General features: G+C 39.7%; 1 protein-coding gene across 3 annotated transcripts in view; it reads right to left on the bottom strand.

The window, feature by feature from the left end:
• TTC17 (tetratricopeptide repeat domain 17) overlaps nt 1–15,128 on the bottom strand; it is a 141,632-nt gene that overhangs the window by 62,351 nt on the left and 64,153 nt on the right. For all 3 annotated transcript variants that reach the window (XM_006865029.1, XM_006865030.1, XM_006865028.1), the window contains exons 12-16: nt 14,914–15,029; nt 14,592–14,757; nt 13,106–13,183; nt 12,505–12,729; nt 4,079–4,265 (exon numbers count right to left, since the gene is read on the bottom strand). In XM_006865029.1, coding sequence (XP_006865091.1) covers nt 4,079–4,265; nt 12,505–12,729; nt 13,106–13,183; nt 14,592–14,757; nt 14,914–15,029 — 772 coding nt within the window. The remainder of the gene's footprint in view (nt 1–4,078; nt 4,266–12,504; nt 12,730–13,105; nt 13,184–14,591; nt 14,758–14,913; nt 15,030–15,128) is intronic.

The raw sequence follows: 15,128 nt of genomic DNA, 5'->3' as shown, positions 1-15,128 counted from the left end.
TTGAATATTTATCATTCTGCTTATATTGCTCTTAAAAATTATTTTCCATTTTCTGGTCATTAGAGAAGATAATCACTATTGCTTCATGAGATTTCACTGTTTATTTAACAGTTTTTAAAAAACACCTTTTTAATGTTGAGTACTTCAGAGGCCTTACAAACAGCATATACTCAAAGCCATTGTACTTGGCTTTAAAAAAGGACCAAGTATGTCGCTATTGAAGAAGGAGTTTTATTACATGTGATCAATTCAGTTCTATTTAAGCTAAACCAATCTGTAAAATAACAAAACTATAAATGTGGAAAGCAGTAACTATTTTAATATTGCCACAATGAAATGTTTAGCTACAACTTCCTTTTTACAGTCAACTCAAAAGTGGGGAAAAAAAACAACAACTCAGTCTAGTGAGCTTTTCCTTCACAGTATCCTTGAAATTGCAGTTGTGGTATAAAATGATCTAAAGAAAAGCAGCATTTATTAACTATCATTTAGAAGAGAGAAAGGTCATGAGCAGATAGATACTATAAAAACCTAAAAAACTGAAGTCAATAAAATTTATTTCCAGGTTCATAAAAGTTTGAATATACTGTCAGATAAGTAATTCTTCACTAATTAACATATTTAGCTATAAAGACATTACCGTGAGTATAATAGTTTTTTTAAGATGAACAAATCAGTATCAAAAGGTAATATGATATAGTGTCTGTGTAGGCTTTCCAAGAAACATAAACTGACAATCTGCATGACAAATTCCAGAGCTACGTATCACAAGAAATAAAACACTTACTGATGTTGCTGTACTGCCTACAATTTTACCACTAGGCTCATACACACTATTCAAGACATTAAGGAACTCTGGTAGTGTGATGGGATAAGTGTTTGGCTGCTAACTGCAAGGTCAGCAGTTTGAGTCCACCAAGTGCTCCATGAGAGAAAGTTGATGCTTTCTGCTGCCATGAAGATTTCCAGCCTCAGATGCCCTCTGTGGGGTCGTTGTGAGTCTGAATCACGCCCACGGCAGGCTGCCACCATCCACCACCACCACACAAGACATTAGCTCATATCACTACTGCTCTAAAACCAGTTACAAATATGTGTGTTTAAAGGAAATAATCTGTGAAAGACTTAACTAGAGTGGTCAGAAAAATTATTTTTAAAAGGTTAAGTGTTATTTCTGGTCTTGAAGATCTTATTTGAAAAGATGTTTAAGTGGCAGCTTTCAAACAGCCTTTCCTAAGAGCATTGTTGAGGCTGGGAAAGGGGTGGAGAAAGGGGCAGCTTAGTTCCTTGTCTAATAAAAACCAATTATTAGATAAATCCTTTGATTATTATATGGAAAAAAATCATAAGCTTTATTGATCTCTTGAAACCTTTGTACTGTCACAATAAAAAATTAGACAATTATGTCAGATATTAAAGATAACTTAATACGTTTATTTCATTACTGTACAAATTAAAAAACAAAATGCAAACAGAATTATCTGATCTTAATTGTTACTAAATATGATCCAATAATATTCTTGGAATAATCTTGAGTACCAAAGGTACCAAAATGCTTAATTAATTTTTGAGAAGTTCTATCTTTTTTTCCCCCAAGAATGCTCACAGATAAATGGGGTAGAGGTAATTGTTTAGATTTCAAATTATATAACAGAACTCTATGGTTTCTACACAGGTATGCTGCTCCATTCTAAGTTTCTGAGCTTCCAAGATGCAATTCAACAAAGCAACTGTGAATGAGCAGGACTGCTGTAGAAACAAGTGCTGCAAAAAATTCATTACTGTAATTAGTACTAACAATGACCTGCTGAATGAAAACAATGCTGTAACAGTATACCATACATTTTCTAGGTGAAAAAACAGGAGTTTTCAGGTCTGTATTTCTATTGGGGATACCAGCATTTATTCAAATGTTGGTAGATGTTGGATTCTTTTCTAATCCATTCAGAGGGATATTTAGGCTGATTAGCAATAATAACTTATTCCAGTGATCTTAGCAAATTTGAACAAAGATGTCATAACTAAATTAGTAAACTTGTTCATTATAATGTACCATATAAAAAGGACTAAATAGTGTTCATTTCTTATAAAAATCAATGAGCTCTCTCTGAAATGATGAAAAAGTACTTCCTCTTCCCAAGTCAAATACATTTCTTTTAGTGTTATTATATCTTACCCAATAATATTCTTGGGATAATCTGGGGTACCAGATACTACAACTCTTAAGAAAGATCAGTTCCAAACTATTACTACTGTCCCGGGCTAGGTGAAGTTACACTGCACGGAAAAAAAAAAAGACAATGGGATTTCCTCTTTTGACACAGATAGCATAAAATAAGATTAAATTTCAAGACACTAAACTGCTAAACAAAAGCATATGAAACTGATGACAACATGATGCCTTTTTAGAAAAGGGTCATTATATTTACATAGCTTTTATCTACAGAACTACAGAAACACACACACCCACACAGAACTCTCCTTCCCAGTGATGGAAAGATGTGCCAAGAGCAGGGCATGGGACGTAGTAAACTTAATATAGTAAGAGATTCCACAAGTGGCTCATAGAAAAAATGGAAATACTGCTTACAAGACTCTTCTTGGATAATGACAAAACTTAATAGACCACAGTGTGTTTTCTAGGTAGGGTTAAATACGGTGACAAAAGACTTACAATGTATACCTTTAAAATTCTCAGTCCTTTGCGTTCCGCATCTACTGTGTGTGGGGGATGGGTTTTAGGGTCTTTCCTGCTTTGATGAGGACATCTAATGTCCTTTCCAGGAATGGCAGCACTGGGGCTCAAACATGCAGCGGTGTGACTCTGACGCTATCTGCGGCACCACGGAATCTGGCTAGCGTACCCTCCTAGGACTTTAGCATTCATCTAAGAACTCTGGTTCAGCTTGTGGCCAAGAATGGCTCAAAGCTGACTGAGCTACATTATGTTGCTGCCAAAGCTTTATTTCTCAATCAAAAACCTGGGCTCTGATAATTAAAAATGGACACATTATTGGACTCAAACAGCGTATTTTCTTACATGCCCTTTTAGGGCTTTTTTCATGCAATATAATGTCCACAATTCACCCATTTCATAAAAATCCTACCGCGGTCCGTTAGAGTGAATTAGGAAAACCAGTTTCAGATTCCAAATTTACTGGCAATTAATGCTGTCTTTTAGACAAGTCACTTAACCAAGTGAAGCTGTTTTTTAATGTCTAATACAAGGAGCTAGGCAGATGGCTCTGGCCTTGAACTTTGCAGTGCATGCTGCACGTCAATGGAGCACCTACTGGGTGCTGCCCAGTGGTGTGGCTCTGAGGCTGCACATCTATGCAAACAGCACCCCTCACAATAGAAGGCTGCAAGTTCAATTCTTTTTTTGAGTGGGTTCTGACTCATAGTGACCTCCGGCATAGGGTTTCCAAGGAGCGGCTGCTGGGTTTGAACTGCCAACCTTGAGGTTAGCAATACAGTGTTTACCCTACAGTGCCAAACCATAGGCAAATAAGTAAACAACCACATGTCAAGGGCACTAGACAGAGGTTTCTGATGGATGAATCGACAACAGTTTTACATATTTTTCTACCCAAATGGGTATTCTTCATGTACACATGCCCATGGTTATGGGAAGACATGGAAAAATGCAAAAAGATCCCATTTCATGTCAGGTGACTTTTAAAGGTGCAGGAAACGTTTGGACCACCTTCATGAAAAAGAAGGGGCTGTATTTCTCTGACCAAATATGTGGAAGAACTTCAAATACTATCAGAAATGTTATCCTTAACCATGAGCACTGCTCATTATAAAAGAAATCTCATAGCCTACTAAACCCAGTTGAATATGCTGCTGCGAGGCTTTCCCAAGCAGGGTTCGGAGCGAGACTATAGCCTTATTACACTACAGTATGTAAGTATCTACTATAAGTAGTGCAGTGACTTCTTCCATCTGCATCTAGAATTATACGGGCTGCATCAAATCCTTGAGAAAGCAGAGAAAATAATTTTCTGTGTTCTTGTGATCAGAACAGAAACTATGGTTGAGCTTATTAGTTTGCCAACGTTTAATAGCTGCTTACCACTGCAAATGGAGGAGGTGATGTTGTACAGAAAAGGATAAAACTGCATACATCGGATCAGTTTCAGGCTATTTTCACACTCTGGGCATTTGGTAGTTAATTTCAAAGCTTGCCTAAAGGCCTCAAGTGCTCCGCTGACATTCTTCAGAGCAAGGTAAGCATTTCCCAAGCTCAGAAAGGTCAGAGGCTGCAAAGAAGAAAAAACAGAAGAGCAAAAAGGTTAATGGATTACTATTTTCTGAGTTAAGAAATTCTCAAAGCGTGTGTCTGTTTTTTGGCTTCTCTCAGGTTACCCCATAAAGATTTATGCCTAACTGTCGACTGTTGTCACATTAGCCAATCATACACTGAATCCAACATATGCAAATTTCTTTTTTTTACCTTTCACTAAGGCACAAACTATCAACACTCATGGAAGCAGCAGTCAAGATATCAAAGAATGTATTGCATTAGGCAAATCTGCTGCACAAGACCTTTTTAAAGTGCTGAAGAGCAAAGATGACAGCTTGAGGACTAAGGTGCGCCTGACCCAAGCCATGGTATGTTCAATAACCTCATATGCATGCGAAAGCTGGACAGTGAATAAGGAAGACTGTAGAAGAATTGATGCTTTTGAGTTATGATGTTGGAAAAGAATATTGAAAGTGCCATGGGCTGCCAAAAAACCCAAAAAGATCCATTTTGGAAGAAGTGCAGCCAGAGTGCTCATTGGAGGCCAAGATGGCCAAACTTTGTCTCTCATACTTTGGACATATTGTTAGGAAAGACCAGTTGCTGGAGAAGGATATCCACCTTTGGTAATGTGGAGGGTCAGAGAAAAAGAGGAAGACCCCCAACGAGATGGGCTGGCAAAGTGGCAGCATCGATGGACTAAAGCGTGGCAACAGTAGTGTGGTTGGCCCAGGATTGGGCAGCGTTTAGTTCTGTTGTGTATAAGGTTGCTATGGGTTGGTACCGACTCGATGGCACCTAACAACAACAACAACAACAACAACAACAAGGCACAATGTGGTGCTGTAGGATCTGCATTAGACCGTGAACTACAAGGTCAGCAGTTCAAACCCACCAGTTGCTTCTCGGAAATCCTATACTGGGTCACTATGAGTCAGAACCAACTCAGTGGCACTTAAAAACAATAACAACAAGGTACAAAGAACATAGGTGTGTAAAGTACACAAATCTTAAGTATAAAGTTCAATTAACTTATACACACATGTGTGTGAATGCACATGTGGTTGCATTAAAAATTACCGGTACTAAAACTAAGACTCAGTGGGAATACCCAAGCAGACATGCATTCTGATTGGTGACTATGTTGGTCACTGATAAGGGGAAGTGAAGGAAAAACAGCAATGAAGCTGCGAGCTAAGTCCTACCACATTCAATAGACTCCTGTGAACCCGGGTGAAGACCTGGTTGGCCAGCAGTATGGCAAGACCTGGAAACTCTTCGGCCCAGTGTCAGTGACATAGCCACAGAGGACTAGAGTGGAGAGTGAATCATCCAGCTGATAAAAAGAGAGGGCATATGCACAAGAACATCCACACTTGCAAGTAATACCCACTTGACCTGGCTTCAATGACTGGATGATCAGAGCTCAACTAGAAGAAGAAAGAAGAGGAAAGAGTATTCTGGTACAATTTGATGAACTTGATCTACACCTATGGATGCAGTAGCTCAAAGAGGGAACAAATCGCTACAGCGAGGACCACTCCCACCCTCTCCATACAGAGTAGACAGGGATGGGCAACTTGGACATTGGCTACCCAAAATGGGGGGCTGGTGGTGGCTACAAAGGCAAGAAGTGACTGGCTTACAAGCTTTCAAGAGGGAGCCTAGATCCAGAGGGCACGAAGGAAGGTAGAATCTCTACTGAATAGTATCCAGTCTGTGTGGGCATGGCTGACGAAAAGAGATGGGAATAGGACTCTTGTGGTACAATAGTGAATAACTGCTATCAGGACTGTGAGGGTTGGAAATGTAAAGGTAGACATTTTGTAGCAAAGAGTAGGGGAGTGGTTGACTTTGCAGTCCGGAAGCGGAGGTCCCTGGGACCATGAAGGGAAAAGAGCGGAGTGTGGGACCCTACCTGGAGAAACAGTAATGCCAGAGATGGAGGCAGAGATGATAATGTGGAGAGATGGAGTGGCTGGGGACTCTAGACCCAGAGAGGGTGAGGGGCTGTGTGCTGGCGACTGAGGGGCAGGCTTGAGGAGTATACCTTTTGGTTGTTTGATGATGCATGGAGGGGATTGTAATCATGGCAATCAAATTATATACGATAGGAAGAATGTAAAGTTAATGTTCTCCCATGTAAACTATCACATAATTCATCATAAAACATTTAAAAAAAATTATCTATACTCCGGTTATATTAAAATGCACATTCACCTCCATGGATGATGACAACACTGAGCGTGCATGTGAAATGATTCTGTTGAATAGACGAATGACAGGGGATTATGTGATAAATCATTTGCAAATCATCCACGGCTCTGCCTATGAAATAATCCATGACAGACTTGGCATTCAAAAAGTTTGTGTGAGACGGGTACCAAAAAAATTCAGGGAAGAGCATAAACAGAAGCATTTGGACATCTGCAAACAAAATTAGGACCATACATGAAGGAAGATACAACCTTCTTCAAAAAAATCGTTACTGGTGATAAAACATGGATTCATCACTATGAGCCACAGAGTCAACGGCAGAGTACGGAAGAGAAACATCTTCAATTGCCAATAAAGAAAAATTCCAAGTCAAACACCAGCTAGAATATAGTTTCTTACAGTTTTCTGGGATTCTCTAGGACCAGTACAGGAACACTATCAGGCAAAAGGCTCAACAATCACCAGTGCTCATTACAGTGAGATGCTCACTGAAATGCTGAGGCCTAAACTCTGGATTAAATGCAGAGGATGGGTACCCAAGGGCATTGTGATTTTGCATGTCTGCACACCTCTGCCCACACTGTTGACACTTCGCAAAAACTTTGTTTTGAGGTGTTAAAGCATCCTCCCTACAGTCCTGATCTTGTTCTATTGGACTCTCGCCTGTTTGGTACCCCTGAAAGCAGCCCTTTGAGGATGAAGATTCACGTCTGCTGAAGAAGTGGAAAGTAGTGCACTCATGGCTTGTAGCTCAGTCTAAAACAATTTTTAAAAAGGGAATACGAAACAGATGGATAAAGTGTATTGAAAAGCAAGGAGATTATGTAAAAAAAGTGATGTTATTTGTCATTTGATTAAAATAAATCCTATAGCCAGAGTGCATATAATTTTTGACCTACCCTGGTGTGTGTGTCTGTGTATATATATATATCTATGTATGTATATATGTATGTAAGTATATGTATATATATAGCGTCAAGGTATACATATTTACAAAGTTTCTGGTTCCCCTGGGCAACTCTGGAGGTAACCACTACTGAGACTACAATCACCATATGTCAAGGATATCAAAATTGGAGGAAGGCTTATAAACAACCTGCAATACACTTACTGACAGAGAAAAGGACTTCAAACATTTGCTGATGAAGATAAAATACAACCTTCAGTATGGATTACAACTTAATGGAAAGAAAACAAAAATCCTCACAACTGGACTAATATATAGTACCACGATAAATGGAGAAAAGATTGAAGCCATGAAGGATTTCATTTTACCTGGATCCACATCAATGTTCATGGAAGCAACAGTCCAGAAATCAAACGACATACTGTATTGGGCAAATAATGCTGCAAAAGACCTTTTTAAAGGGTTAAAGAGACCAAGGCGACTCAAGCCAGGGTATGTCAATGATGTCATATGCATGTGAAAGCTAGACTAAAAATATGGAAGACCAGGGAAGAATCTAGGCATTTGAGGATTTGAAAGGCAGTCATGTAGAGTTTCAGCTCTCATAGGTGTCACTGTATCTCGTTTTACTGGATACAGGCAAATCGTTTCCAAAGCAGGTGCACACATTTACAATTTACCAGCAAGTATAAGAATTTCCCGACTTCACGTTGTTAGCCACTTTAGTGGGCTTGATTGGTCTAATGAGTGGGTATCTTTCCGGTGTCACTGTTCTTCTTATAGGCCTTTCTATTGTTGAGCTGAAAGCTGAGCTACAGGAGTGAGTTCAGATTCAGGTTTGAGCATATTTCAGGGCCACAGTCTTAGGGGGTTCCAAGCCTCTCCCAGAATGGTAAGCCTGTTTTTTTTTGTTTTTTTTTTTTATGATATTGAGTTTGTTACATTTTTTTTCTCCCACATTATCCAGGTCCTTCTATTCTGATCCCTTTTAGAGCAGTGGCCCTTAGTTTTTTAGAGTGCCCTTTAGACATCCAAGAAGAGGTATCAAGTACGTTGTTGGATACAGGATTCTGGAGTTTAGTGCAAAGATGCCAAGGTAATTCAATAGGGGAAACATAGTCTTCTTTAGATATGGTGCTACAACAAATGGATATTCATGTGGAGAAGAATGGGCTGTGATCCCTACCTCACCATAAAGAAAATTAAATTAGAAATGGATCATAGACCTAAATTATAAAACATCTAGAAGACAACATGGAAGACCTTTGTATATTTGAATGTCAACTATTTAAAGATTAAACCAAAGGGAAAGAAACAAAAACAAAATAGAATTAATTTGTTCATATTAGCTGTGAGGCTACTTCAAATCCAACAACAGAAATCACAAATAACAACAAATTCAAGGGTTTTTTCAAAGCTGAAATGAATAGGTAAAGCAAAGGCAACTGTTTTTAACATATGGTCGGTAGTTAACAATTTCATTATACAAAGAATTTGTAAATGATTTTAAAAAAGAGGAAATCCCTGAACTTCTAACAAAATCTGTAAAATGCACAAACATTTACTTAAAAGATTCAATTAAAGGACAAAGAAATTGATGTTGCAGCAGAGACGTGAACTCTTTTATAGACGCTAATTCAGAAGCAGCGCTAACATTGGTTAGAGTGAGCTCTGAGGTCAAGGTCCTTGAGTTCAAATCATAACTCCATGGCTTTGGGTAAATCCCTTTCCTCGTCAACAAAAATGGGTCAATCCTACCTCATGGGAGATTTGTAAAGATCACATGAGTTCTCACATGTAAGTTGCTTCGCTTTGTGCTTAGCCCTAGTAAGCAGTCAATGAAAGCCCAGTTTTAGACACCCAGTTCTGGTGACAATAGGTGAAATGGGTATTTTTAGACCTCAGTCATGGAGATGTATTTTGGCCTAAACCTTCTGCCAGACTGCTGACATTTTGAATCTAGCGCCATCAAGGTATTCATTCTATTGAGCTAGTAATGCCATTGTTAGAAGTTTTTTCTTAAAACAATGATCTGAAATGCAGGAAAGGCTGTACAAAGGATGGTGGAGATGAAATCATTATTGACATCAGCCAAGTACTGTCAGCAATTTTAATACTTAACAACCAAAGAGTAAGCTGTGGCATCTTCATTCACTGAACACACACAAACCTGCAATTGTATACATTTACGGCCATAAAAACTATGTAGCAATCATTTCTTTATAATAATAAAACTTTAAGAATCACCTGTACCGTAGAGTTGCAGGACTGTGACACATATGCATTACTGATAAGGAAACACTTCTAAATGCTGGCAGTTTGGGGGGTGATGGTTAGGATCTATTTTGGGGGTACTGACTTTCAGCCTTGGATTTATCTTTCTATTTCTGCTGCAGTACCACAGTACTTAACAACTTCAGTTTTAGTATAGTGTCAAAACATAGAAAGTCAAACCCACAGGGCCCTCTTCTTTCTTTGGAAGAATATTGCCTAACTGCCTTGTCTGCTGGCAGTAGAAAGTCAAACACTGAGGGAATTATATAGCTGTGTTGAATCTTTCCTTTGGGCGCCCACTTCAACACATCCATACCTAGCATCTGTTCCCAAAGTACCAGCACCTGACACACAGGAAGCATTCGATAAATATTTGATGTACTTCATTGGCAACTTAACTTGCTGTATAGTAGAGAGATTCTAAACTACTGCTTAAAATCCAGTTGAGCATTTTGTGTATTTCAAAGAAAAGTCTTTCATACACAATGTTTCCTTCTTATACTTAAAAATTTAACTTGAGGGTACCTTAAACAAATCTAAACCATTCATGTACATCTTATCTAAAGGTTATTTTGGATATATCAACTTACAGGCATTTACTTATTAACTATAAAATCAATGTAGTTGTATATTCATTATAATTGTACTCCATGAAGTCTAAGAAATCATAAATTTTAACATACATCCTGATTTCAGAGATGTTGAAATATGAAAAAGTAGCATCTTAGAAACAATGAAATTAACTACAATGTAATTAACTACAAAGCAGCGAGAGGTTCAGAGCACAGACACTGTGTTATAGTGAAGTATTTATGGCTCTTGTAGCCATTGTGTTTGTAAACTCCCACCAGTTGACTTTTCCTATGGGTCTGGGAGAGAAAAGGTAGGGGAAGATGCTGATGGATTACATGATCAAAGTAACTGATAACAGGGATAACTGGGATTGGTCAATTTTGCCATCCGGCTGGGTATAAATTGAACCATCTCAAAAGCAGAAGAGGGGATCTCATTATTATCCAAGAAGAGCCTGGAGTGGAGTGTACTATTTGGATCCAGAGATCCCTGCATGTTGAACCTCCTCAAGCAGGGACAGAAAGCTGTGGCACTGGAGGAGTGGCAGAGCAGAAGCAGCAGCTGAACCAGGAGCCAGAGAGCAGGAGGTGGACCCGTAGGCGTCCCAGTCCATGGAGCAAGTAAAGCTGAGTTGAGTAGCTTCGGGCTTTGGGCAGGAGGCTTGCTTGCTGAGTGGGTGCCTCCAGGCACTTAATTGGGAGACCCAGGTTTGCTGACCCACGGAGCTAGACCCAGTGCCTTTAGACTGAATCTTACAGTGGAGTAGTGTGTCCTGTGGGCATTTTCAACAATCCTAAAAGAGCTGTGCAACACTGGCTAGGCAGACAGAGGCCTGTCTGTGGGCATGGGTAAGGAGATGCTATCCTGACTGGGACAACTGTGCCCTGAACACTTCTGATGCTGAATTGTAACCCATTAACCTGGTGTGGTGCTGCAGGAAAAGCACTAGACCACAAGATCGGTTTGAATTTCAAGGCTGGTGGTTCAAACTCACCATTAGCTCCTCAGAAACCCTATACAGCAGGGGTAGAGAACCCTTTTTCTGCCCAAATCTGTAACATCATTTGCGGGCCATACAAAATTATCAACTTCAAAATTAGCCTGCTACATTTGATCAAACATCTAATTAACTTACCCTTAGGGATAATGCACTGGACTGCAAGGTTGGTTTGAACTGCAAGATCAGTGGTTCAAATTCACCAGCTGCTCCTTGGAAACCCTATACAGGGTCGCTATGAGTTGGAACCAACTCCACAGCATTTAATATCAACAACAAATGTGATGGCTGGAACTGCGGTTGCCTTGGCAGAGCCAGACCAAATGATTTCACAGGCCTGATACAGCCCGCGGACCAGACATTCCCCACTCCTGCTATACAGGGTCTCTATGAGTCAGAACTGATTCCACAGTACTTAACAACTTCTCTAATAAACCATATAAATGTGAGTGTGGTATCTTGACTTCTGTGTAGCCATGACAATGAATTCTTGAGCCCAAGCGAGTAGAGAGCGCTATGGGAGGGGTGAATGGTGTCACTTTTTGTAGATCCAACCCACCTATCTATCCTAAGGACTCCTGGTGCGCCGCTGCAGGATGAACTCTGGACTACTAAGCACAAGGTCAGTGGTTCAAATCTATCAGCTCCTCCTTGGAAAACCTACAGAAGGTCGCTATGAGTCAGAACTCACTCCATGACACTCAACGTCTATTCTAAGGCGCGCTGGTAGTGTAGTGGGTTATGGGTTGGGTTGCTAACCACAAGGTCTGCAGTTCAAATTCACTATCTGCTTTGTGGGAGAAAGGTGAGACTTTCAGCTTCCGTAAAAACTTGCAGTCTCAGTTGGAACAGACTCGATGGTACACAACAAATCTGTTCTTATCAAAACAACCCTTAAACTGTGCTCTGGCTTGGCTGATAGACAGATATCTAGAAATTAAAGTTGTAAACCAGTCTAATATTAAGCATTATGCATGCTGTGTGTGGTAAGCAGGATAAAAGAAGAACCAGATGTTTCAGACTAGAATGAAAAAGAGTGCATTTTTAGAAGCTATGGTACTTTAATTTAGATGTAAATTTCTAAAACATTAACTGTAATTATAAATTTCTTTCATTTTAAAACAGAAAGACCGACATATCAACAAGAATACAAATAAAATCTTTATGTTCTCTCTGAAAAACAAAATACATTTATAGGCTATTCCTAGAAAAATACAGATTGCACTCTGAATGGAAAGCGCCCTGCTTAGTACATCTATGGTGCTGCAAAGAAACCTAAAAGCTCACCTCAGAGCTGTTGACGGCTAAAGCCTGAAGTAGCAGCTTAGTAGCATCAAGATGAAGGCCATAGTGGATCAAAAGGTTGGCTAAGTTGACGAGAGGAATGTCCTGGTATTGAAGCGGCGCTAAATTCAAAGCCCTCTGAAGACAGGCAATGGCAAACGTGCTGTTTCCTACTGCTCGCCAGTAGAGTCCCGCCTCATTAAGTATGAGCCAGACAGGAGCATTTGGCTGAAAAACCCCAAACATTTCGGTTAATACAAGAATGCTGGATTAATTCTACACACTACAAAGTACTTGTTGTAGACAGCATTTGAAACAAGTACATTTTGTCTTTCGGTAACAATTACTAGGAGTTCAAGGAGCCCTGGTGGCACAATGGTTAAGCACTCAACTGCTAACTGAAAGGTCAGCAGTTAGGAAACCACCAGTCACTCTGTGGGCGAAAAGACCTGGAGATCTGTTACCATCAAGATCACCAACTAGGAAACCCTCTGGGGCAATTCCACTCTGTCACATGGGGTCACCATAATCAGAAACTGACTCGACAGCAAACAACAGCAAGACTAAGCTTTCAAGTTTAAGATGTGCAAAGGAGGTGACTCACCTTGTTAATAGCATGAAATAAGAAAGACCCAATTTCCTCTTCTGGGATAGTATAGTTATTAATACGGGAAAGCAAAATCTGAAAACATCAAAAAACCAACTCAATTTAAAATAATCAGGAAGCTGTTTTAAAAGAGTTTCATTGATGACAGTCTTTACTTACATTCCTCAAAAACAGCCACCTGAGTAGGTGTTTTAGTCAAACATACGCTATGGGATCATGAACAGCCCAACCTGATGACATATGCTGATTTCAAGGGCAGCAGATACAGAGTCCTGGTGTGGCACTGTACCATAAGCACTGCACTGTGAACCAAAAGGTCAGCGGCTCAAACCCACCAGCAGCAGCATCTCAGAAACCCTACACAGGGTTGCTATGAGTCACAAGTGGCTCAACAGCACTTAACAACAACACATGTGTGAAAATACTTAATGTTTCTTATTTTGTTAAGAACTCATCGAGAAGTTAATGAGATTGGCTGTGACGGTTTAACTTGATTACACTGAGTGATGGGTATATGGGCTTGATTATACTACACACTCTACTTTCTAAACTAGTTCAATCTTTCCACTAAGAAAAGGTTAAGAGATACAGATACACAAACACACATGATGGTAATCTAGGACATCCCGATCGCAGTGGGCAGAATGGAAGTTAATTGAGAAGACTGCAAGCAGCATGTGATACAAATTTGTTCTTTTTCCGAGTTGGAAACCTAGCACATCCCCAATGAATCGACTTCATGTTACTGGATCATTTAAGCTACCGATCTTTATATTCCTAGCATCCAAAACAGTGCCTGGTGCATTTTTTTTTTTTTCTCTAGTAGTAATTTGTTCAATATAAGTAGTAACTGCTGATAGTTTTGAAATTAAGTTTGAAAAAAAGGCAGTTGTAATAGTGTGCTTTCTTTGTAAAGCAGTAATTTTTCATTTCTATCTCATATAGCATCTAGTACAAAATGTAACCTAATCTGCAGTTGGCACTAAAACACTCCAAATTAGAAACAACTAACAAAAATTAAAGAAAACAGCACAGCAGAACTTATAATACTTGCAAAGAGATTATGAAATTCATACAATTTCCTAAGGACACTATTTAAGGCCAAAGTAGGATGATAAAGCCATGGAAAGAGACCCTTCAAGCTCCTGGAGGATTGGAGGAGGCAGAGCTAAATCAAAGTGGTCAGAATGATTTCCATTAGCAAAATTGAGAGTTCTTTGCTATTCATCTTTAGAACTTTGACTCAAAGAAATAGCGCTCAGGTGGTCTACACAAGCAACAGCCCCGAGGAACCCTTTCCTACCACTTTTTCAACGGCATGACTGATTTCTCAGTAATTTCACCAAGACTTGAATTCTATCCTTCAGTTTGATCCATTTAAAGCTCAAGAGCTGCCTTCTACCAAAGCTGTTGGTTCCGTGTATGAGGCTTCTGAAGTCACCCGGAATGGACGGCAGTAAACAGCAGGCTAAGTGAGCCTTACTTTTCGTGCATGGTCATCTGGCATTTTGGCTTTCAGATCCCTGCGAACCTCTAATTCTCTGACTAAGTAGGACAGGGTCTGGCTTTTTCTGAAGTCAGTTACGGAACAGTCAGGGGTTTGGACCTCTTCTTCTGAAGGATAGTCGTCACTGTTGAGTTCGTGGATCCTGGCACAAAAAAAAGGAACAAGATTCACATTTTCAAGGTTTTGGTGATGTCAAGATAAAGACTTAACCTTTCAAGTCCAAGGCTGGTGCTCTCAAAGAACCGCCAGATGACAACCATGCAGAATCAGGTGCTTTGGCAAATTCATCAGAACTTGCCTGAGTCCTTTGTTTTCCGGAGGCAGAAAATAAGTTGGCAATTCCCCACCGACAGGGACTCGAGGGTAGCTTTCTGTACAATCTGCTCTTTGAGGCCATAGAACATGCTGTTTGTCCTAAGAAAGAAAGAAAGAAAAGTTTCTCATAAATTTCCTTGGATTCAGTCTCTTAACAGCTAAACAAACTTTTAAAAAAGAATCTAAATATACTGAGAT

Source organism: Chrysochloris asiatica, unplaced genomic scaffold (assembly GCF_000296735.1).
Source record: "Chrysochloris asiatica unplaced genomic scaffold, ChrAsi1.0 scaffold00075, whole genome shotgun sequence".
In the NCBI taxonomy this organism is placed as follows: Eukaryota; Metazoa; Chordata; class Mammalia; order Afrosoricida; family Chrysochloridae; genus Chrysochloris; species Chrysochloris asiatica.
The sequence above is the reverse complement of the archived record's forward strand: the minus strand, read 5'-3'. Positions and strand labels throughout refer to the sequence as shown.